Source organism: Falco rusticolus, chromosome 5 (genome assembly GCF_015220075.1).
Source record: "Falco rusticolus isolate bFalRus1 chromosome 5, bFalRus1.pri, whole genome shotgun sequence".
Taxonomy (NCBI): Eukaryota; Metazoa; Chordata; class Aves; order Falconiformes; family Falconidae; genus Falco; species Falco rusticolus.
In genome coordinates, this window is record NC_051191.1 from 89,976,271 (window position 1) to 90,001,197 (window position 24,927).

The window sequence follows — 24,927 nt, forward strand, 5'->3', positions numbered from 1 at the left end:
AAGGTAGTAAGAATGAAGAATGACAGGTGAACCTTCTAATGCTGAGTGACTGGGCACTTAACAGCAAATTACATCCCACACAGGTAACTAGGGTGGTGTACACACTGGTGAAAAAACAACAATCACAGTTCTTTACATGAAGTAAATGACTTTACTTACTACTCACTAGATCCTGGCAGCATAACTGTTATATTTAAATAATCATCTCAGTAACAAAAAAAGCAAATTGTCCTAATCAAGAGATAACAGCAGACTGTCAGTCATTACAAGGACCCTGTAAATACTCAAGTTTTGAAAACTGTGAGGGGAATGGAACTGCTGGTAGAACCAGTACAGCTTTGGGAAAGGGGAACACAAATGATCAGTGGTATCTGCTAGTTTCCCTGGAAAGGACTAACAGAATTGTTTAAAGCTGTACACGCTGTTAGGTGACTGGGATGAGGGTGGAGAAGGGAAGAAACAAGACGAAGATCAACAAAAGCTGAGTGGTTTGGAGAACAGCTGCAGCTGTTTAAGTACAGCACAAGTTTCCAGCTTCTGCAGCTGCTGGTGAGGCCAGAGTGATGAAGGCTGCACTCCTGGTAGCAGTTCACCTCCAGCTGTGCCTTCAGGCCCTCCAGCAGAGGTCAGGGAAGGCAGCTGGCAGCAGCAGCTCAAGACCAAAGTCACATTTCAGAACCTGAGCTTTGCTTTTCCATGCTATCCTAATGGATGCAGCAACTCCATCTACTGATAAAGCAGCTTCCAGAGGAACTTAAATAAGCGGACAGAATAAGCTATAGAGTCTTTAGGGTAACATTTCTTTCCCCAGAAACTGTACCACAGTGCCACTTTATCACTTCAGAAACGGCACTTCAGGATAGGAGCAGAAAGAAACTACAGACAAAAGATGGCTTTAACAGAAGAGGCTGGAATATTTACAAGAGGAGTTTTACTTAAATACCTTTTTGAGAAAGGTCAGTATGGAAGAATACTCACTGCATCTGAAGACTGCTAACTTTCACAGGTACAGACCATAGTTTTTCAGAGATTGTTGTCAAGATTTGCAATATCTAGCAATTAATTTGAATACTTAAAAATATTTAACTTCGAAAGCCCAAAACAGAGTTCTTGATGCCTGGTCTGTTTTATTTCAAGACTGCTCACTAGTCAATGCAAAAATATTCCAGGACAGTTCCTCCTCTTCTCCTCCCCCTCCAAGACAGGATTTCTGAGGAAAGGCTCAGCACTTCTGGGCAAACAGACGCCACTCTCCTCAGGTGTCAGACACCCGTGGCATTCATCACAGCAGCCCAACTTACAGTTCATGTTAGAAATCTTCCACGTCACACAGTTTATGAAACATCTGAGGAATATTCTAGATCTGATTACAGAGAGAAACAGCTGACTGCAAAAAAAATGCACGTGACAAGTCATAAATGACATAACTCAAATAGTGCACGTTTATTCTGAATGGTATTTCTAAAGAGTTTGAGAAAAACAAAAACATGCTCCTGATGTACAACAAGGGCAATGATATAGATTAAAAATGGACCATCTTATTGTAAAGAATTTGCTCCCCCTGCAACTTAACTTGTGACACTGAGAATGCATCCGTAAACTGCATACAGCATACCTTTGACTAAATCTTAACTCAAGAGACCAGCAGTGGTCTTAGCCAAATTAATCAGGAAGCAGTTGCAGATTTGAAAGAAACATCCAAGTCAGCAAACACTTTACAAAACACAGACTTTGTGCATAGCAGCTGACCCTGGATTACAACATGGGGGGAGAATAAAACAATTTGGGGGATCAATTTATTACTAGACACAGGGCACCATCAAGATTTAACAAACTATCATGTAAGTTTGTTTCAACTGTTAACAGTATGTCATATTTAGTTGGCAGGTCTAACCATTAGCTGCATCATGTAAACTCAGCCAGTTTCTGTATACACAACATTAATCTCTCTCTTCCCCCTCCCAAAAATGAGGGATCTCTCTCCTGGATGATTCCTTTTCCCCTGTACCATGGTTTCCTCTAGTAGGAGTCTTTTTGCAGATAATATCTTCATACTTCAACCAATAAATGACAAAACCAGTTGCAGAGATTCAGGAATAACTCGTATATACAGAGTTTACACTCTAAAGCTGTTAGTAGCATACATTTTTCTTGCTAGATCTTCATCCAGAACAGGAAGTGCTGGTGGGGTGGTTTTTCCCCCCACTGAAACTCCCAACTTTCAAAAAAATTAGTTGTTCATATTCTTTTCAAGCTAAAAGGAGGTCCTGCTGCAGCAACAACCAAAGTAACTGAAGTTCTCTGCCGTAAGCCCATACTTCACACAATTTCAGTGTCTCTGGGTAACAGCACTAGGATACAGCATTCTCCTCCCACATTCAACACAGCTGATGTACTAATGAAATACAACTGTTTGTCATCCAGAACTACTGACTTTCACTCACCCTCATCCAGGTACAGCAAACACAGCTTTCTAAGAGATTTAGATTAAACCTTGTATTCAGGATTGAGCAACTGTTTTCCAGGATTAATAGCCTGGGAAAAGGAGTCTTAGATTTGTCGTTACTCTCTCTCTTCCACCTCCTACAAAACGTTTTATTCAGAAGTTACAATGAGGCAGGTTTGCTGTGGAATAGGAGCTTTAAGAATTGTTTCCAGGGATACATTCATAGAATGATGGCAGCCCAAAGCAAAAAAAGAGACAGAAACAAAGGTTAATCCAAGTTTAGACATCAGACTCTTACTTTTAAACCTGAAGGAAAACTGTCTGTGAAACACACCAATTTGTGGAAGCCTACAACAACAGCAAATCCTAAGAGTTCATATCCCCACACCCATCTACCCAACCCAAACACTTAACCACTTAGTTCTAGAAGAATGAAGAGCACTTTGCTTGGCACCAGAGGCAGCTATGGTCTGAGTTACAGCTGTGCTGCACAAACATCCTCAATTACAATACTATCTCTCTCCCTCCACATACTTCTCTTGGTTTGGTTAACAGATGGCCAGGGAAACTATGTTGGCATATGACAAACTAATTGTGCTTCAATACATCCCCTCCTAGAAAGATGCTGGAACTGCCAACATAACCAGTGTGAGCAGGTCCTAGCAGTACTAAAAATAAGCTTTTGTCTAAACTAGGCTGCCTCTGGCCAAGGAAACCGTTTGCATCTTTCTAGCCAGAGTCTGCCACTGAGCATTGCAAACACAGGTGCTCAGGCCACGTGGAAGGGCTTTTGTTGTTGGTGATCTGCCCATCCCCAAGACTCAATTAGTGCAAACCCAGCAAATGAAGTAGCTGTTTTCCAGCATAGGTCTGTCAAGATGCACTCCAACAAACAATGCACACCTCTGGGAAAGAAGGAGTAATTCTGGAGCAGCTTGTATAGTCACCCCTCGGGTATCAAAGACCGCATAATGTGCAATGAGGGGTGCCATCCCTTGCCTCACCACAACTCCCGTCTTGAAATCCTTGGTTCCCAAGTCACCCTCAAACGACCAGACAGCACCTACTAACCAGATGTATGCTGCAATGCGCACTATAGGTTGGAGGCTTTCAAAGCAGATAAAGTCAAGATGCATATTTAAACTTTAAAAAACAAACAGGAAAGGAATGCAGTTCAATATCTACCTGGGGGATGGGGCAGGTTGGTGTTGTCTCAGCTCAGTGCACTTTCCCAGGTGCTTGGAGAAGAGTCCAAGCTCAAGCTGGTATTTGTATTGGCATACATAAAATCGCTGGCAACAGTGCATAGAAAGGAGCACTGATATTCACGCAAACAAAGCATGAAAGGATGCGAAGCAGAGCTTAGTAGAGTTTACTGTAGCTTTGAGGTTACAGTACTAGGAAGAAGCCACTCAGCCTATTTTCCAGACCCATAAAATGCTCTAATATATGCTGCTTTCTCTGGTGCTCCATGAATATACCCTCTCACGGAGGAGAACTGCATTATTACCACTGAACAGGGAAAGGGGAAAACAACTTTCAAAGGAGCAAACTGTGCAGTTCTTCACCACCTCCTCCCAAAGGAGCACATAAACACAGCAAGCCAAGCCAATCCAGCAAATCCAAGCAAATCCAGAAGACCCCTGCAAAGCTATGTGATTAGGGTCAGATTCATGTTCGCCTTCTCAGCCTTGTTGCCTGGTTTCCTCAACCCTTGCCTCATCTCAAGACATGTCACCACAGATTTAGTAGCTGTAACAAATTTATCTGGAGATGGGCACTTGGCGTTATGCGATCAAAGCTGGTAAGGTGGTCACAGTCACTTTTCCCATCCCAACAACACAGAACTAACTCTCAATGAACCCTATTGCATTTCACCCCTTTTCTAAGCGAGGGTCTTGCCTCAGGGTTCATACTTTTACAAGGTTACTCTTGCCAACACCAGAAGTGGCTCTTAACTCTGGCAGAATTCTGCTGGGAGTTGGGTAAATGAAAATAAGACAAAACAAAGACCACTCTAAACCCTCCTCTCGGTCAGTTAAGAAGTGTAGCACCAGCTTGGGTGAGGAGTATTTAAAAAAAGCATTCAAAAAGATCAGCCCAGGCAGAGTGAAAAGGTACGGTAAAGTAGCCCGCCCCTCTCAGCAAAAGATGGAAGAAAAAGCTATACTCAAAAATACCGGGAAGAACTAAACATACTTTTTTGAGGCGGGGGGAATTAAGAAGAAGAGTGGGAAGTACTGAAGTAACATTCAAAGGTTGGGGGGGAGTAAAGTACCCTGTAGGTTATAAAAAAACAATAATGTAGGAGTCAAAGGACAAGATATTGCTTTTCCTTTTTTCCCCCCACTGGATTTACATTCTGCTTACTGAAAGAGATAATTCTGAAGGAAACTTGTCATCAGGATAACCTGCTCAAGCCCTCCACAACTCAAACTTAAAGAGATCTGCACACCTTTTCCCACCCCCCAAATAAAAATGAAACCCAACCCCAAAAACAAAACAAAAAAACCCAAAACCAGAAAGGAGAGCTTTAAAAAAAAAAAAAAGAAAAAGACAACCCAAACCAAAACCCAAACATGATTGGACAATCCTTGGAAGAAGCATTACGTTTTGTTGGAGAGAGGTCAAGGGGGGAAAAAAAATTAAGAGGATGAAGGGGTGGAGAAAAAAAAATTAAAAAAAAAAACCAAAGAGGCCTCTCTTTCCTTATTTGGCGACAAGCAAGTGCAAGAAAGTGTTCGTTGGGGTTTTGTTCAGTTGTCGGTCTTTTGCACATCTGCGTTCTGGCCAAGACAAGGGGCTTTAAGGTTTTTCTGCAGCACATGAGCATCTGCGGGCTCTATCCTCTTGTAGTAGTTTTTCTTCGTCTCAATGATCTCAAAGCCAAACTTTCTGTAGAAGTCAATTGCAGACTCATTGCTGATCTGGACATGCCTGGGACAGAAAGGAGGACAGACAGACAGGTATCAGAACTTTCTGCGGTACAGTATTCTGTCTCCGCACTCAGAAGGTCAAAGACAAGACAAGAAAAGGATCTATCTAGACAGAGACAGGAGCAGTGGTGTAAAGTTCAGGACCAGAAATTTTGGTCTTCCCATATCAATCCTGAGCTAACACACAGCTCCTGGACGGTCTGTGGCAATCATTCTGAGAAGTGGCAAATGTTTTCCCTCCGTAAAGTTCTTTTAAGGAACACAAATAGCAGAGAGACTCTGAAGCATTACTAGCTCAGTAATTTCAATTTTTCTTAATCTGGAAGTGACAGATATTTTGTGGAAATATATAAACAAAGGTTCACTGTAGACCCAATTTTAACTTCCTGTAGTGACACTTCTCAGATGACCAAAACAGCTGTCCGAGTGATGATCCCTGCATGCTGCAACACAAAACTGGCAATAGTGTTTGATAGGATTTCAGCTCCTTGCTCACTTCTAACTACCTCTACTCACAAAAAGCTATGGCAGCACAAAGAAGCCCTATGGACTTACAAAGTCCTTTCCCCTTTTAACTATCTACCCCAGAGCTTTATCAATCTTGCTAGCATACTCCAAGAGTTTCAAGGCCTCCAAAACAGCCATTAGTTCTTCATCCTAAGTCACCAAAACATTTATTTGCACAAGTTCTAGAAATAAAAAAAAAAGAAAAAGATGTTTCACTTGGCAAAAGGCATTCATGAAGCTCCCCCAAAATTCAGTGGACACTGCACAAGCTCATGAATTGCTTTATCATGACAATATGCTGCATAACCATAGAACCAAAGGGCTCTGGAAGCAACAGCAGAACAAAAAAGATCTCAGTGTTAAGCCCAATAAGCACCAAATAGCTAAAAGGGAACTTCATAATAATGACAAATTTAGGCACTGATACCAAACTGGGTGCTAACCTCCGCAGTATGTTCAGATAGAAGATGCACAAGCAACAGACATAGTAATAAAATCAATGGGCTACTAAAAGAACTTTTATGTCCAACTTTAGGGGCCAATTTATTGTCACCCCAGAACTTTTATCCTGGGAAGCTCAAGAAGGATTACGAGTTATTTGGGTTTTGCATTAAAACAGCAAATAATTCCTTCACTGTGCACACAGTAACGTGCAAAAGCAAAAAGGAAAGCCTGTGCCTACTGGCAGCCATCTGAGAGGGAGTTCAGTACTACTTCTCCTGAGGCAGGAGAGCTGGAATACAAAGCAAAAGCAGCTTTACCTGGACTCCTCTTTAAAACACCTGTTCCTCATACAGAGATGGCAAAGCTACAACAGTAGAGGACTTGGAAGACTTTGCACCTCCTCAGTAGAGGTGGGCTAAGCTCGAGAAGAAAGTCAGTCCATTTATAGTGATACCAGCGTATGAAACGCTCACCGCTAAGCATCTTCAACAGTCCTGGCAAGTTCAGGGTACAGTTCTGTGGCAGCCTAAGTCCATCCAAGCCATACCTGGTGTGTGACGATCCCTGCCAGTACACCATGCTTATACCAGTATAAGCAGGCAGCAATGGATGAGGAAGAAGCTGGCTCAGAGAAGCGATCTGGCCAAAAACTGCATCAGCTCACTTTGCAATACACAGGAAGAAGTGTGCAGCCAGCAGCAAAAGGGAAGCTTTGGCATCTATGGATTTCAGGCTCTATTTCCACAGGGACCTATTAGGATGGTTATGCTCTTTTATGAAGCCCTATCCTCTACCCCAGTGCTTGTTCTCGTCTGCATCATGCCAAGTACTTATGCAGACATGCAGTTGATTGGAAAAAAACCCAAACAAATAATAATAATACTCCCCTTCCCCCAAACCCCAAATACCCACCCCCACCCAAAACTGAAAGCAGCTTCCCCAGCTGGGTCAGGGCATGGACCTAGTTTACTGTGTTGCTGCACAAACAGCTGACCTGGCAGAGCACAAGAATGGGAATAAGCAGTTGCACCTTGCTACTGAATGGGAACCTAGAGTGCTTGCAAGCCTCTGATCTGATGTTCTAACCCACAGAGCACTGCCGTAAAAGACAGACAGCAAGTGTATCAAAACTGCACACAAGACCTGCAGTATTTTCCATTCTGAGGATGACACTGTATGGTAAAAAAAAATAAATTCTTTCACGATTTTTTTTAGTCATAGTGTAATTATGCTATAGAATATAATTTTGTAACTAAACCACTTCCAAATTCAGCAAATTTGCAGAAGCCCTTTTAACGCAAGCAAGCTTTTGGTTTTCTCAGCATCACACAACAAGCCCAGAACACAACCCCTAGCTTTCTTGCTAGTACTTACAAGATGTTCCATGACCCCACTGAAATACATAATAAAAATACTGTTGGATCTCCCCTCCCTTTGCTCCCATATATGCCTCCATCATCTCTCCAAAACCGCAGAAGTGCAACTCTTTTACTTACAGATAGATGTTGTCAAAAGTGCCATCTTTTTCACAGATGTTTAAGACATGATTCAACATTTTAGTTCCTGCCAAAAGGTAAAGAAATACTTAAGAAAACCAGAAGTGCACAGTCCAGTCTGTACTTAGCTAAGGGCTTTCTTGAAGAGAGGCAAGTTAACTGTAGGTAGGCTAAAATGACAGAGCTTGTGAGAACTAGGGAAGGCAAATAAAACATGGTGTGTAAGTATTCCACCATCTTACTGATTGCTCACAAAATTGATTCCATTGTTTCTTTGAAGAAAAAAATCCAGCAGCTCAGAAGCATATATAAAAAGCAGCTTATTTGAATATTAGCTTCAAGGTCTCACACTCACCTCAAAATATGGTCAAAACAATGTCTAAAGCATTGAGAGCACTGGCAAATTTGTCTAAAAAATAGTTATCTTTTCATTCCAGTTTGTCAAAGCAAACAGGTTACTGTAAGGTCTTGATTAATCTGGCCTGTGGATTTGAAACATGGAGAAAAGAACCAAATGCAATATAGAGAGAAAGCAAGTACTACCCTGAGCAGCAATAATCAGTAGTGATAAAGACAAAATAAACAGGAAAAACCCTATGTTTAGAAGAGTAAAGAGATAACCCAATGAAGGAGTATTGTGTTCTACTTAGATGTGACTTGCATACTGGTTGCACACCTCTAACAAAGTTATTTCCTATGTCTGTGCGTCAATTTCCTTACCTATAGAAGCACAGTATTTACATTATGGTATAATGTGATTTAAGATTAAAATAATCTGAAATCCCAAATTAGAAAGTTCTACCAGAAGTCCATTTCTGAAAGGCAGGGAAAAAAAGCACATCATAAAACATACTCTTTCCTCAAAGTCCCTTCCAAAGAAATCAGTGGTCTAGAAATGCACTATCTTGGTTAAAAATCGGAAAGAACATTCAGAAATCTGCACAACAATCTGGTTTCTTTGATGACTCAGATACAAAAGAAGATCCTCCTTACCTATTCCTAGCCTTCGGTAGGGTGCCAGGCATCCGAGCGTCATGATGTACAGTCTCTTCTGGTTCTGGGAGTGATCCACCCTACAGCACACTGCTCCCACTGCAATATCATTGAAATAGGCTGCCAGGGAGGGAAACAAGTGTGATCAGTCACAAGCCTCAACCTATACATACAGCTTCTTCATTTACACTCTGTATTTTCCTTCCTTCCTTCTTGCTAATTCTCCCATCCAGATAAAATATCATACATTGTGCTTAACACTTGGAGTGAAGTTACCAATGGTGCTCTGACACAACAGTTGGTTTATTACAGTTCAACCACCTAGCAATGGCATCAGGAGGTAAGCTGGCATTTCTGCTGGATCAGAAAACATGCCTATTCCCAGTAAAAGGGAATCTATTTAGAACACAAAGCCTCTGAGGTTGGGACTGTGGCTTTTTTGAAGTTCCCAAACAGTTATTTTTCATCATGTAAACCAAGAAAATAGAAGGATCTGCTATTCAAAACCATTATAGATAGCAACGATGAGCACTTCTGCCACCACAGCCCACGATTACTGGCAAGAACATTTGTACCTAATTTGGCTAGTTCGCCAACCTCCAGTACATCCTTGTAGAACTTGTCATTGTAGCTGACAGGAAAAATGACCTGGTTTAGCCTCTTCAGCTGCTTAATGTTGTGTGGCGTCACATCTCCCAGCTCGATCCGGCTACTGGAACAAATCAAAACATGCTTAACATCTGACACACTGCAAGATTTCTAAGGACACCAAAAATTAATTATTACATTTATGCTTAGACGTCCCACCTAATAATCAGTTCAATACATATTTGAACTACAACATTCAGCCCATACAATTAAGTCTTCTGTTGGTGGTCAATTTAACTCCCAAAGCCAATTTCAGTCAGTACTACACAGTCAGAAGTTTCTGAGGCCACACTTAACACTGATGTTCCATAGTATATGTGTGGTTTTATTTGGTGGCATACAGGGGAACACACATCTCTGCAGGAGTATTTAACTTTATCCCATTAATATCCTCACTGATCATCCAAGTCATGGCAGGGGGGCAGACACCAAACCAAAAAACGACAAAGAAAAGATGGTAGGGACAGGAGGCTAGAACAGAGACCAAGAAAATGAAGTCCTTATCCATGCTTCAAAGACAGCCTTAATTTTACCACCTGTCAATATAAAGCTTATGTTTAGACAAAGACAAAAGCATTACCAGACATCTGTCTCTAAAAAGCAACAATACTGTGTGCAGCAAGCTCATATTAAGCCTGTTAACATGCAAACGTGCCACTGTCAAGGTGATATCCGCATCTGTTATGATCATCACTGAAGTCATTCCTCCTGCTGATTGAGAGCAGAACCATGACTGTAAAATACCAATGTTGCACTGAATTATACTGAGAAGAAACAGATCAAGCTCCTCCCTTTTCTGATGCTAAATTCCTGACAGGAACATTACATACACAGGAAAAAAAAAAAAAGATTTAGTTGTTAGTATTCCCCAAGCCAATTTCTTGGGTCCAGGTAGACAGTTTTAACAAGGATTACAAGAATGAAAAATAAACCCCCAAGATAATAAAAATCTTCTCCCAAATGGTCACCAGAATACATAGGAAGGTACAAAGCCAATGCATGTAGAATTAGAAATGCACACGATTCTGGGTTCATCTCAGCTTAGTTTTACTGAATACATACAGGCAACCAGATTGTTTTCTGCCAAAACATTGGTAAAGACAGTTTGTCTTTTTTTATGAAGTGAAATCCTGTTTCCAAAAAGGCAGCTTTCTAAGATCCTTGCACACTAGGCTTCAAAGTTCATTCTAGTGATGGGCAGTAGCTGCTTTCCATCTCCAGTGCCTCTTGTGCCTAGGCAGCTTGTTTTTTCAGACAGGTTGATGCCTAGGACACAGAAGCACAGATTAACTTATAAAACAGAGTGAAAATGTGATAACCAACAAGAACTGTACCAAGCAATGCTTGTATAATCTGCCTCTGCTTTATGAACTGACCTTGGTTATACATCAAAACCCCTTAAACGATCAAAACCTCCAGATATCATATGCATTTTAGTTGTCACTACCAATGATGGGTGATAAATATACAATGCTTTCTAGGCATCGTACTGCAGCCTGCAAAACTATCAGAAAAAGCTATAGGACTGGAGCCTTTTACAGTTACTTCAAGAATTGTAACTTCCCCTCACACCCACTTCCTTCTTTCACAGCAAAGAATACAGTCTTAAGTTCTGCAACAATACCAAGGATCACCATCGCCCACTCTCTGGTATGACACAGATAAGAATCTCCCTAGTGAGCCCTATAGAAGCTAAACAGTTTTAAGAAGGGGCCTACCTTTTAAAAAACATCTAGCATTAACTAATAGACTACTGATGATTTTGTAATTCTCCATCAGATTAATATGTTCCAGTTACTAGTTAGAATTAATGGATGGCATTTACATATTGAACTTTGCTGACTCCAAACTCTAACCTTTTGTCACACATTTGCCAAAGACATTAAAAAGCCCCCTGCTGTTAAGCATCTCATGCCAGTATGAGTGCTTGCAAATTGTTCCAGGCAGCTCCTCATCTATCTGCCCCCTACCACACTGAACATGTCAATCTTTTTCCTCCTTCATTGCAAGCAATGAATCCTTGTAGGTTGCTCCTAAGCTCTGCCGAGTTATACAGCGACCTCGAGAGACATCTCACTAGAACTGGACAGTGTGTTCTCCAACAGTGATCTCAAGAACAAAAGAAGCAGCAACAGTCTCCGTATTCTTGTGTCTCATCCATGTCAAGATACCCAGGCACACTTACAAGCAACAGCAATGGGATATCCTTCTAAAGTTTCTAGCTAGAAAACCACTACACTGTGCAGAAATAGTCCACAGTACCTCTTTTCTGTGACTCTTACTGCCACCAGCCCCATTTCACAGCCCTTCCTATCTTCTAGATTATTTTTGCTCTCAAGATTCCTTTCTTCATGTATTGCTGCTTGCACAAGCCCCTTTGACAATTATATTCCAACATGAAGTACATATGGAGCTTGCAAGGATGATCTTCTTACACCACAGACATACTCCCATTATAAACAAGCATGATATCAAAGTTACTAGGCAGTGGGGTAACACATTTTTTTTGTGCCCAGCTTAGCACAGCTGTTAAGCCTAGCATGGCAGGGCTTTGTCAAGCACACAGAAGACAAGTTGTGCCCTTTTCTAATCCCAGCCAGCAGTGCTACCTTTTCCTCACAAAGGGTAGGAAATAAAACCATGGCATGTGGGTTCCTGGGTGTATTTGTGCCTGGGAGAGAGCTTTCCTGGAGTAGAGTACCTCAGGAATCTCATACTAGGAGCAAAGAGAAGACCCAGCAGCCTCTTCTGCTGCAGTCTGCATCAGAGTGGAAACCAAAGGGAGCAGTTCTCAACTACTCAATTAGATCAGATGAGCTGCAGAGTAGGAGGTCAGTAAAGGAAAAGAAAAACCTCACACTCACAGTCAGTCCCTTGAAAGCCTAGATCTTCTGTCCAAAAGACTTAATAGTATATTAACCTTCGTGATAACTTTTTTTGTATCAGTAGATCCAAGCTTCAGCAGATCAGTAACGCTAGCATGAACTCTTATGAACTCATAGCAAAGTTGTTAAAGAGCAAGTCCCTTTTTATACTACTTGAGCAAAAATCTCTGACATAGAATATCATCAGGTAGTGTGTTTTCTAGTATTATTCTAAAATTAATTACTTCCTAATGAAGCAAGAAATCAGGCATTAGAAGACAGTCACTATGGAGTATTTATGATGACAGTGCAACAGGATAAAGACAAATTGTCAGGGGCAGCCAGGGCAAGATGGCTGAGAAAGGGGCCATGGCCAGAAGATGGACCTTCACCAGGAGGGTTTCAGACAGGGAATAAGTAAGTGCAGAAGCAGAGTCTAAGGCTGTTCATCGCTGCAGAGCCACGACATCACTTCTGAGGCTGGCATCAGGTCAGAGAAACAAGTTCCAGCAGTAGGGCTAAAAGGTGCTGCTGAGAGTTTTCCTCAAGCCCTCGGACTCCCCGACTCTCTCACCACTTGCCACATCCATTGCTGCCTCCTGCCATGTCCTGCTCCCTGCCTCCTGTGCTCTGTCACTAGCTGTTTCCTTGTTGCTTGAGAGTTGCATCAGGCCCAGTAATTTATCCTGGAGGATAATACGAAAAAAAGTTTTGAGTACCACTGCAGGAAGCATAAATCAATACGCTGAATATGTCTGTCTAAATAGTATGTACTCAAGCAATAAATTACTTTAATGCATAGCACTAACTGATTAAATCAGCACCACACCTATTACACACAAAACATTTAATCAGTAAACTAAATGAAGACATGGACAGGAAGACCCACATCATGAGAGTTCACTTTGCCCGAGGACAGTGCAGCAGAAGTGCCACCAGGGCCTTGAGTAAAAGCATGGGAAAACTGGCGATGCTGCCGAAAGCAGCAGTCTCGCTGTCCCCAGGCCACTCATTTCCACCCTCTTGCTGGCACAAACATTTGTGCAATGATGTGGTGAACCAACCCCAATTTAAACTAACCTAGCCAAAAAAAGAAAAGTTTAGTTTTAACCCACATCAGTCCCCTGATTGGGTTCACCACAGAAGTCTCCTGCTAGCAATAAAGAGAAAAAAATTGCCAGAGGCAGAGCCGGTTGGGTCTTGAGCAGAAGTGCCAGCCTACCCCACTTTAAACTGGAAGTACCGTGCAAGAGGAGCACAGGGATCATTCAGCATCTACATGATTTTGTGCTACACCTTATAATTTACAGAACCACATACACTTTGAACCTAAGGACTTAGAAAAACTACCACAGCCTCAAAAGATCCAAGACAAAGGACACAAAATGGTCACTCCTTACTATTCACTGGAGTAATGGAAATTTTTGATTTGTTTGTTTTTCAATAGCTATTTACAGGTAGACCCGCTTCTTCAAGTTACCTCTCAGCCAAATCAGTTTACTGTTTCCTAAGTTTACTGTATCAGCTAAGGAAGGTCTGAATAGGCCAGTCCTGTGCATTCCAGTTCAGTACAGGCTGTACCAGAGATAAATATCCTCTGCTGTTGCAAAAAAAAAAAAATAAATCATGAGTTCAAATCACCATATGAGAAAACATATATATATATATATAAAGAATGGCCAGAAGGGATGTGCCCTTCCTTAACAGATTATTTTATTCTATTATTCCAACAATATTCCTAAAAAGATACGCACTTAGTACTGTCACCATACCTCTCAAAATAGCACTCCATGGAGCACGCAGTCAACTGTACTTATCTCAGGTGTCAAAGCCTCTGGACCAAGTCAGCCACCCCATCCCAAGCAACTATTTTCAATATGGAGGAATGAGGGACTCTTGCCTCCTCTTGTTGCTGTCTGCAAGCTTAACTGAGGTGCACTCAATCCCCTCATCCAGACCATTGCTAAAGCCATTAAAAAGGACTGGCCCCAGTACGGAGCCCTGGGGAGCACCGTGTGTGACCAGCAGCCAGCTGGATGTAACTCCAGTCCCTACCACTCTGGGCTCAGCCATCCAGTCAGCTTTTCACCCAGGAAAACATATACCCATCCAAGCCACGAGCAGCCGGTTTCTCCAGGAGAACGCTGTGGAAGACAGTGTCAAGAAGCTTGACTAAGGTCCAGGTAAGCAACATCCACAGCCTTTCCCTCATCCACTACGTGGGTCATCTTGTCATAGGAGATCAGGTTTGTCAAGCAGGACCTGCCTTTCCTAAACCCATGCTGGCTGGGCCTGATCCCCCGGTTGTCCTGCATGTGCCACGTGATGGCACTCAGGATGATCTGCTCCATAACCTTCCCCAGCACCGAGGTCAATCTGACAGGCCGGTAGTTTCCCAGATCCTCCTTTCTGCCCTTCTTGTAGATGGGCATCACATTGGTGAGGAGTGGCTGAGGGAACCGGGGTTTTTTAGTCTGGAGAAAAGAAGTTCAGGGAGGGACCTTATTGCTCTCTACAACTACCAGAAAGGTCATGGACAGGTTGGGGTAGGTGTCGATTCCCAGATAACAAGTGGTAAGACAAGAGGAAATGGCCTCAGGTTGTGCCAGGGGAGGTTTAGACTGGTTATCAGGAAAAAATTCCTCACTGAAAGGGTAGTCATGCATTGGAACGGGCTGCCCAGGGATGTGGTGGAATCACCAGCCTGGAAGTGTTTAAAAACATGTAGATGTCCTGCTTAGGGACATGGTATAGAGGTGGACTTGGCAGTCCTGGGTTAGTGATTGGACTCGATCTTAAAGGTCTTTTCCAACCTAAATGATTCTATGATCATGTCAGGCCTCTTATTACAACAGTGCTCTACAAATCCATAGCCTTTCCTAGATGGAATAACAGCCCTCTGAAGCCACTTAAACATCTTCCATTGCAAGGCTGTTTCCAAGCTATCATTATTCTCATAGTTAGGCTTTCTTCTAATTTCCAACCTAAATGTACTCAAATCTATCCATATACTGTCTCCTGTTGACCATTAGCTTCAGGAGTTGACGGATGGAGCCTATCCCACATGCCTTTTCAGAGAGTGCTACCATGACCTCTTTATACTTTCCATCTTCTAACTAAAGCCAAGATCCTGGCCTCCTTTAAGACTGCCTAATTCCTACTGTCATCATACCAGCTCTACTTTCCATTCCTGCAGATTAATTTCCCTTAAACACAGCTAACCCAAGCTGCTTACAACATCCCGAACACTTACTATTGCTTTGTACAACAGCAGTAAGTTTTTCCCATCTCCACTGGAAGCATTTTCCTTGACATATCCTAGGACCACACTCGAATTTCTCACAACTGCAATGTACTGTGACTCAGTTACTGGGCAAAAAACACACTGAGACTTCACTAGGAAAGGTCACCAGTTTCTGGTGTGGGTTGCTGTTCGTTAAAAGCCCACAGTGACACTGCCCAGCGACATAAGAGCGGAAGTGAAAAGCGATCCACAAAATCTGAATGGAAGTGGGACTTTGTGAGGTGACATGCAGCAGTTACTGAAGCTGGATGCACACCCAGAACATCAGCATTAGCCCTCCTGCTCTCACATGCCAGTGTCTTAAGACCCTTCAGGCACTTGCTAGAAAGAAAACCTCACGCTTTTGGTAGGACCACATGCAATCCAGTTAGTCCTATTGCAGCTGCATTCCTCTATCTGCAGCCTACTACTGCAATTTGAATACTGTCTATTTTTCCTACAGTGTCTTTAAAATGTATACTGGTGGAAGTAACATAGGCTAAATGAGACATTAGTGTTTGCTTATGTGAAGGTTGCCTTTTGCCTCTCCATGTATATCGAAGGAGAACTGCTATACAGAATTATAACTCAAGATGAAGCCCATTTCCAGAGTTACAGTTCAAGAGGAAACACAAATTCAGTCCCAGGGAACAGCAAGCGTTGAACACTAGTTTAGAACCAACAGCAGGGAGAAAAAAGGGAATTTCGAGTTTCTTAATGCTGTAAGAATCTCAGTCTCATTCAACTTTAAATAGTGCAAGTCTCTCCCCAGAGGGATGTGCCTGACTGAAACAGATCTCTGTGTAACTGATAGCAGGGCTCAGGCTTATTGAAGGCATCTGGCATGCTAAATTTAGCAGAGCTGTATCTGCAACTCACAAAACTTATGGAGTTATCATCAGTCAGGAGAGGGAGCACAGAGGAGAGAAGGGCCCTAACAAATTATAGGACTTCAGAGAAGGTCTGTCACCCACTAAGCAGCCAACTACCTTTATTGCTTCTATTTTGGCTTCCAACTCAAAGCAGGAGTCTAGACAGGATAATCCACTCATAAAATAAAGCCAAACCAGAGCTATGAAAGCTATAGACCTGAGGGGTGTGGCTTTGCTTAGATTCACCTCCAAAGCCAAAACAGCCTCTTTAGTGTTTGGGCTTTATTTTTTTGTTTGTTTGGGGTTTTTTTGCTAGTTTGTTGTTTTGGTTTTTTTAAAACAGATGAGCTGTCTTGCTGGGCGCACAAGTTAGTCTAGTTCTTGTGGGCAGACCGGTATGTTTTCAATTATCTATAAGATCTGTGGGCTGTAAATCTACTCTACTTCACTTGTCAGAAAACCAGAAAGATAACTACAATCCTAGCATGCAAAAGGTCTTACCAATTTGCTTCTCAGCCTCCCTGATCTTCTTTAGCCCCACTTACTACTGAAAATGTGTATTTGCATGACACCTGCTACCCTGCTGGAAGTTACCCCCAGCTGTGTGCTGGAGTGTACAAGAGCACAATGATGTAGAGGAGAAAGCTAAGCAATTTTAGAATCAGAATTAACAGAAGACTTCACTCAAGACTTGCAACTCAAATGGATCTCAGTATGAACAGGTTACATTGACATGCGTCATAATTCCCCAAGACATACTTCAGACTCACCTTGCCTCTCTCCTTTATAAAAAAAAATATACAGCATGTTACAGCCAAGGTTTCTTTATTATATTCTGGTAATTCACTCTCCTTCAACCTAGAAAACCTGACCACTGTACCGAAGACTGGCCGATCTTCACATGCAAGAAGCAAAGTTATGTTACAATAGCCTCACAGTTTTCCCAGCTCAAACTTGTTCTTTGAGAGTTGTATTAGACCTCAAATTCAGGCTCAGCTCTGATCTAAAAGAAAGAAAGAAAAAAAAAAAAAAAAAGATGACAACCCTAAACCTAAAGTAGCAGTAAATCACGAAGCATCTCAGCTGACTATGCAAGCACAAGGGGGAAGCAGAGAGGTCATTTCAACAAGTGTCAAATAAAAATAAACCTTCCCAAGAAAATGAAAAGCTATCTCATTCTGCAGCTGGATATGAAAAGCAGGAATCATCATGCCCAGCTAACAGAGTTTTCAAACTCTAAAATATCAGAAATAAAGGTAGCTGGTCTAGAACAGAAAAGCAGCCATACATAACATCACTTAGTAGACCATAACGCTTTGCACCTCAAGAGGTAAAGGCTTAGATATTATATCTGCCTATCCCAGCTGGATCAACGTCAGGTGAAAGAGGAAACAACTTGCCTGCGATCATACAGCAGATAAAGAGCTGCCAGAAATCCTAACTCTCCATTGCTAGTCTAACCACTTTTCCTTATTAGTCAAGTAAGCTCACAAGAACATTCAGAATTTGAACCATGATTGCAAAGCAGTACTTCACTAGTTTGAAACAACTTAGCTCAAAATTAGTTTTGTGTCTCTATTACCAATACCCTGAGACATCATATAAATTACTGCCCCTTTCCATACCCTCAGTTTCCCCAAATATAACAACTATAACCCTTACTTGCCTCCTAGGAGATCACGAACCTTCGCCGATTAGTATTCATGAAGTACCTGATGATCCTCAGGTAAGAACAGAGGCTTACCTTCAAATTCAAAATAGAAATGATGCTGGGTTCACAAAGTGCCTTATTTACATAAGTTTATATAGCTCAAGGGCGCTTCTTGCACTTATATTAGGTAACAAACTATAGAATTGACGTATCAGGAGAAAGGCATTCCTCTGCTTCATGCAAACTATTTCTATAGGTCACTGAAACACCTTTCTTTACAAATGCCTGTATCCATTAGATTAGTCAAAAAAAAAAATGGCAGGCCATTATGGGTCTCCTGCCTATACTTTGGATTTCAGTCCCAGGGCAGGTGGTTTTTTGAGGTGTTCGAATCATGCATTATATAAATAACATACTCTGAAAAATTAACAGAACATGCTACCAGTTTTATGTGCCTACCTTCAAATACTTCTAAGGCAACAACCACAGCAAGCAGCTAACTTAACAAGCACAAAAAGCTGTATTCCCCCCTGCCCCACCCTTCCCAATTTTCAATAAGAATGAATCATTCTCAAATGAAAATTTGTGCTAAAGGGCTAAAACCAAGTCTCCTTTAACTGCAATTTTCAACCTGATTTGTGATCTTTACGGACAAGAAATTCCAAGTGCCATGTGGAGAAAACTTCCACAAGCCTTCAACCGCTGCCCTGGGTCTCACCCCATGCTCCCAAGAGAAGATAACTAGATGACAGAAATGGGAATTGAGATTCTAGTCTGCTAAGGGCCAAAAGTCACATGGAACCTGGAAAAAAAATGGGGAGAGGGAGGAGAAAGGGCAAGTGAGCTCAGGAAGCACTTCATGCATCAGGATCTTACCATGCAGCATGGTATTTTCAATCCATTAAAAAAAAAATAAAATCACTCTGCCCCCAGAAAAATTCAAATATCTTAGTCACCTAGTGACAGCGTGGTGGACATTGTTTTAGCTCTATTTTCTATAAAGCCTCATTTCATTTCCTTCCCATAATGAATTAATTCAGTATGCTTTGACACAAATACACAGTTACCCCATTTCAGTGCTGTGCTTCTCTGCTCTCAGGTCTTCAAGTCCAAGAGTCTCCGAACAACCAGCAATTCTTCTGTGCATAGGCTGCTTCTCTCTTCTCCCCTGCTTCCCCACCTCAAGTTTCCCTCTTGACAAACTTCTGCTGCTCCTAAAACCCCACACAGGTCACTCCTTGCCCTCCCCTCTTTCCGCAGGAAGCAGAAAGTAAGCCTGACATTGCCTGCCTCACTTAGAGCAGAAGCAATGCAAAGGGGTACTTCTCTCTTATCAATTCCTCAAAAAATATAAGGATAAGTCTCCTCTTGTCCTTTCCTCCTCTTCCTCTGGGTAAAAATATCCAGTGCTTTCTCACATTATTGGTCTGAACACTTCTTTCTAATGCTTGCCAAATGGGCAGGCTCTTCAAGTTCTGAATCATTTCCACTCGGATAAAAGAATTTTTCTGGCTCAACCATCACCCATTATTCCCCATTTTAGAAGAGATTTAATGTGGCAAAGGAGGATGCATAATTTCTCTTGTCCTCAGGAGATGGCAGCAGAGACTGTGGCATTTGGTGATTAACTAAATATACTACATTTTTTACATAAGAAATGTCTCAACTTAGCAAACCAATTCATATACTAAGAAGCTACATATACATGTAAGAAAAACTGAATGGTCAAACACAACTCAAAAGCTAAGGTTCAGTTCTAAAGTGCTTCAATAAAACAGCTAGAATCCCTACGCTACCTTCCTATCCTTCCAGTCCTTCCTACTTCGTGGAATGTCTTAATCTGGTTATGGAATTAAAGTGGTAAGAGTTATAAATCAGGTTGAATAACTATAATAAACTTCCCTAAGTTTTTATAAATTAATTTAGCAGATATTAAGCCGTTTGTAAGCATGGTCTAAATTTACCATCTATGAAATCAAATGCAGAAAGTATAGCTCTCGCTTTGACATTTTTAGGTTGAGAAAAATCCTAAAACCAAATAGTGATTTTCAAGCTCAATTGCCTTTTTTGTTCTGCCTCCAGTGCATATGACAATTCAGCAGTTTTTTTTCATAAACTTGGAAATTCCTCCTACGTATGTTAAGCTTAGCACTTTGCCTTGCAAAAGGCAACAACTCAATAGTTCTGCATGAACACTGTAATACCAACTCAGAAGAGGACAGAAAAAAACACCTCCCTGTCCTCGTGAGAAACACACACAGCTTCAGGACCTTGCAGGGTTTACTTAATGAAACTGGGCAAAACAGAGATATCAGAGCTTACCCATAATGACTCACTGTAGTGTTTCAAGAACTCTATTGTTATTTTTCTGTTGTGCTCAGTACTCCCCAGCTGTGATGGCTCCTCTGCAAAGGCAGCTAGAACAGCACTAGCCTGCAAAGCCTCTGGGTTATGAAGTTCTCCACAGCAGCTGCTACCTGTTGTGCAGCAGCTAGTCTCAAGGGCTCTTCTGCAGCAAGTCAGGACCCTCAGAAACTACAAAGTATAAAACTTTACTGCAAATGCATAAAAGTTTAGAGGCAGTCTTCTAGAAGTTTCTTACACAAACATAATGCACGTTACTTTCTAAGACAGTGGTATAATGCATGGCACACTGCTCCCCGTTTCAATCAGTTTTTCATCATGTGGCTCAACACGTACTGCCACATGACAATCCCACAGGTGTTCCCCATCAAAACTGGAAAGGGGTTTGGTCAATGTGACAAAATAACACACATGCATGGGATCACAGGCACTGGGCCCTGCTTGTAAAGCGCACTATACGCTCTATATATGACACGTGCTCTACACATCTGACACTCCTGGTCACATAGCAGGCACGAGCATGTGACGAAGCATGCAGGTCCTGCATTACACCTCTTGTGCCATGTGGTTTTTAGTTAAGGGCAGCAGGGAAAGGCTGGATGACTTCATTCTCACAGGCTTCATCTGGACTGAAACAGGTCAGAAAAGCACCCTTACTGTAAGGCATCAAAAGGCCACAGACAGCGACCAGCAACGCTCAAGAATCAATGCAAGGTTTCCGGCTTTCTTTCCTTAACCCCAGCAGCATTACAACTGTAATGAAAATACAAAAACACTGAGCAGCAAGTGAATCAACACTGTGAAAGTAGTAAAGTTCAGGGAGTATTATTTACGTCTGCTCTACAAAACCAGGCAAATTACTACAGACAGTAGAACCCGAGTTCCTCCCACTGGTATTCTGCCTCATGCAAACCCAGTTCTAAAATAGATTTTCAAATTCCAGAACTAACAGTAACAACATTTCAGAATACAATAAATGAAAAAAAGAAATTAATCTCTAGAGAATCATGAATTTCACTAACAGAACAGTGAATCACCTCAGTCTTTAAACTTACATTTAAGAAAAAAAAAAGCAAAAATAACAAGTATCTAAACTATTAAAATCATTCAGAAGATGAGCATAGCATGAACATAAAGCCAAGTATATAAAAGCACGTAGGAGCTAACAGCAATTACCAGTTCAAAAGCTGGCATTTAACTCTTATTTGATGAGAAAACCCTCAAAATTTTAAGCAGCTGAGAAAGGAAGGGGAAAAAATAACCTTTTGCTATCTCTGAAACCAAAGGTCCTCTATAAAAGAAGTCAAGCTAATTTCAAACACCCTGATGACAGAGACACTACAACCCCCTATGCATTATTAACACACTGCTCTGTGCTATTTTGAACTCAGAGACCTAAGAAAGAGGGCTGCAAGCAACACACATTGACTACACAATCTCTTTTAGATCTGAAATTGCAGAATGTCAGTGAACTTGCTAGTTTCTTCTTTAATTCTTTCTCTGCCAAAGTAGACTGTTCATAATTACAGATGATGTTATGGGTCTTGGTACTCCCAAAATTATCTCTGCACTTTGTGGTGGGGGTTACTATGCAACGCATACACTCCCAGAAAAAGTACTCTGAGTCAGTTTGTTCAAAAGAACTGATCCATAATTTTGGATTCAATACTGAATCAATACTGAGATCCCTTCAAACACCACATTAGTTTCTGTATGCTGGGAGCTGATGCATTAGAGCTAATTTTGGATCCATCTTCTGACAGTCTTGTTTTTTAGGGATCTCCTCTGATCTTCATAGCTTGACAAATAATTTGGTTTTGTTGCAAAGTACCTGATGTAATTTCATATATTCCTTCTGAAATCTTTGTCTAGACTTTTGATTCTGTCATTGTATTTAAACCAGGTTATTTTTCAGTTTGAGTTCTATCAGCCTATTTGCCTCAATCTGAATTTTTGGGGAACACCTGGATTCAATAAGATTTTGTTCTGCACAAGAACGTGCCACATGGTGCTGACAGTGTTTTGACAAGACAGGAATATGCTGTTCTTCAAAGAGATGAAGATGTACCAGAAAAGCAGAAATATGCAAGTACAGAACTCAAAGGGATCAGTTCTTAAGTCAAATCAGCGATAAAGCTGCCTGGAAGTAAAAGGAAAGCAACAGGAATCAAGTTTAGTGCTCAAACACTTGATTTAGAAAACAAGGAAGCAGAAGAGGGGTACGTGGGTTTTTCCCTCCACAGCTTTTTTTTTTTTTTTTAAGTTTACAAAAAGTAAAACATTCTCTGAAGTGAGAACTCCTGAGCAGCACAAGCAAAGCCAGGGCTCAGCCTCTTGGGGAGCATCGCAGCATGGCAGACAGCTCTGACTGCAACCTGCCAGTAGACCTCTGCAGGTTCGGCCTGACGTGCCTGGGCTGCTTTCCACCTCATGCAGCCAGGCCCCAGTAACTCTGTGCCTCAACTCAAGACTGATGTCAGCCAAAGTGGGGCTAAGCTGTAGAAAACAGTGGAACGGTCAATGGAGGATAAAAGCAAACCTAGTTTTGCCAGGAGTGCTGCTGAAAAAAAAATCATGTCAACTGCCACTTCATCTCGGCCCATCAGTACTGTTCTTTTTTCCCAAACTCTGTCATCCTCATTATAAGGTGACTAAGAGTCAGCCCGCCCTGTTTCATGTAGGGTGGTGCAGATGAATAAAGGATTGCCCGATATCCTAAGCACACCTATTTAATGTCAGCTAGGAGTCACTTTATTTGCAATCATCACTGAACATCATTCTACAGATAACTGCCAGCCCCTCACAATGTGAAGCTGCTTACACGCTGTAAGAAACAGCTACGTCTGTTACTAAGCAGTCTTGTGTGACCTCACCCCAGTTGCTAACAGGCTAAACCCCTTACCATTTCTTAGTAAAACCTTAAGTGCTTCAGCTTCCATTCACCCTGCCTTAAGCTGCCAAACTGGAATAATAATACCCAGCATTGCATAACACCAGTTTCAAGAGGACTGGTTTAATACTCCTTTGAGAAACAGCTATGGAAAGCTTCCTTTGTGCCTATGAAGAAACTGAGGCATGGAGCAGAAGGATCAGGTTTTGTGGAGCACAGGTGACGCTGAAATTAATAAACATTAGGTGATTTAACCAACATTGAAAAACCTGTCCCAAAGTGACCCGTGCAAGGTCAGGCAGGTCATCTGATGCCAGAGCAGGGCTGTGACTCTAAAGGCCTCCAGCCTCCTGTTCAAGCACTGCACCTCGCCGCCTCCGCCGAGCAGGAAACCCAGCGTTTCAGCCAGTCCCATGTGAAATCTGAAGGTTTTCAAGCGCCACCGAGAAGCGAAGCCAGGCCCAACGCAGCGCTCCAGAAATCAAGACACAGAACAGAGTCCGTTCTCACCCATCCACGCCAATCAGCGCTGCGAGACCAGCCAGCAGAAGTGCTGAGAGGATGCTACGAACAATAGCGCCGCAAACCCGCTCCTCGGAGCCTGGCAGCCTCCCCGCACAGCCCCAGCGGCGCTCCCTGCCCGCGGCCGGCCAGCCGCCCGCCCTCTCCCCTCCTTCCGAGACGGCTGATGCCGCCAGCCGCAGGCCACCGGCTGAGCAGCGCGGGGCTGAGCACGGGCTGTGCCGCCGCTCCCGCCGCGGAACCGGTTCACAGCGAGCACCGGGCCCGGGGGGTCCCGCAGGGAGCTCAGTACCGCCGAGCAGCGGGGGCGCCGTCAGCTCCGCTCCCCGCCGCGGGCTCCCCCCCGGCACCGGCCCGCCGCGGCACAGAGTGCGGCCCCGCTCGCAGAGGGCGGGAGAAACGTACCGACCCCCCCCCCCCCCCCCCCCCAGCCCTGAGGCGACGGCGGCTGCCAGGGGTGGCAGCGGCACCGCTCGGCCCCCCGCCCGCGCTCGGCCCCGCCGCGCCCGGGCCGCGCCACCCCGCCCGACTCCCCGCGCCGCCCGGCGGCGCGCCAGCGGCACGGCCCAGGCGGGCCCAGCCCGCCCTGTCACGGCCCGGCCGCGCCGAGCCCCGCGGGACGCGCCGGGCCCGCACTCACCCCTTCATGGTGCGGCCGCGGCCCAGCCGGTACCGGCGTCCGCGCTGGCTGCGTGAAGGGCCCGGCGGTGCGGCTCCGGCCTCCCCCTCCTCGGCCCGGGCAGCGCGGGCGGCTCAGCCTCCTGCTCCCGCGCCCGCTCCACATGGGCCTCCGTCCGTCCGCCCGCCGCTGCCGCCGCCGCCCCGCCCCCGTGACCCCTCACCTCACGCCGCGCGCGCCCCCGCCCGCCGCCTCGCCGCCATGACCCCTCACCCCCCCCGCCTTCCCGCCCCCGCCGCGCACGCGCCGCTCCCCGCGGGGAGGAGGAGGAGGCGGGGCGGAGGAAGGGAGCTGTGCCTCTGGTCACGTGATGCGGAGCCAGCCAATAGCGT

General features: G+C 43.4%; 1 protein-coding gene across 2 annotated transcripts; it reads right to left on the reverse strand.

Annotated features, from left to right (window-relative positions):
• Positions 1-1,415: 1,415 nt before the first annotated feature.
• On the reverse strand, positions 1,416-24,740 carry NAA50 (N-alpha-acetyltransferase 50, NatE catalytic subunit). 2 transcript variants are annotated; one of them, XM_037388123.1, is made up of 5 exons: positions 24,557-24,740; positions 9,398-9,531; positions 8,823-8,942; positions 7,830-7,896; positions 1,416-5,383 (listed from the first exon to the last, which is right to left on the reverse strand). In XM_037388123.1, exons 1-5 carry the CDS (start codon positions 24,562-24,564, stop codon positions 5,203-5,205), a joined length of 510 nt encoding a protein of 169 aa, XP_037244020.1. In that variant the 5' UTR covers positions 24,565-24,740; the 3' UTR covers positions 1,416-5,202. The 2 variants fall into 2 exon arrangements, with proteins under 2 accessions (XP_037244020.1, XP_037244019.1); XM_037388122.1 differs by having other exon boundaries at positions 9,398-9,534.
• Between the last annotated feature and the right edge of the window lie 187 nt (positions 24,741-24,927).

Coding starts and splice junctions, on each gene's coding strand:
- NAA50 (XM_037388122.1), bottom strand. Junction 7,897..8,822: donor CTACCGAAGGCTAGGAATAG/GTAAGGAGGATC, acceptor ACCTTTTGGCAG/GAACTAAAATGTTGAATCAT. Junction 5,384..7,829: donor ACTTTTGACAACATCTATCT/GTAAGTAAAAGA, acceptor TTTCTGTCCCAG/GCATGTCCAGATCAGCAATG.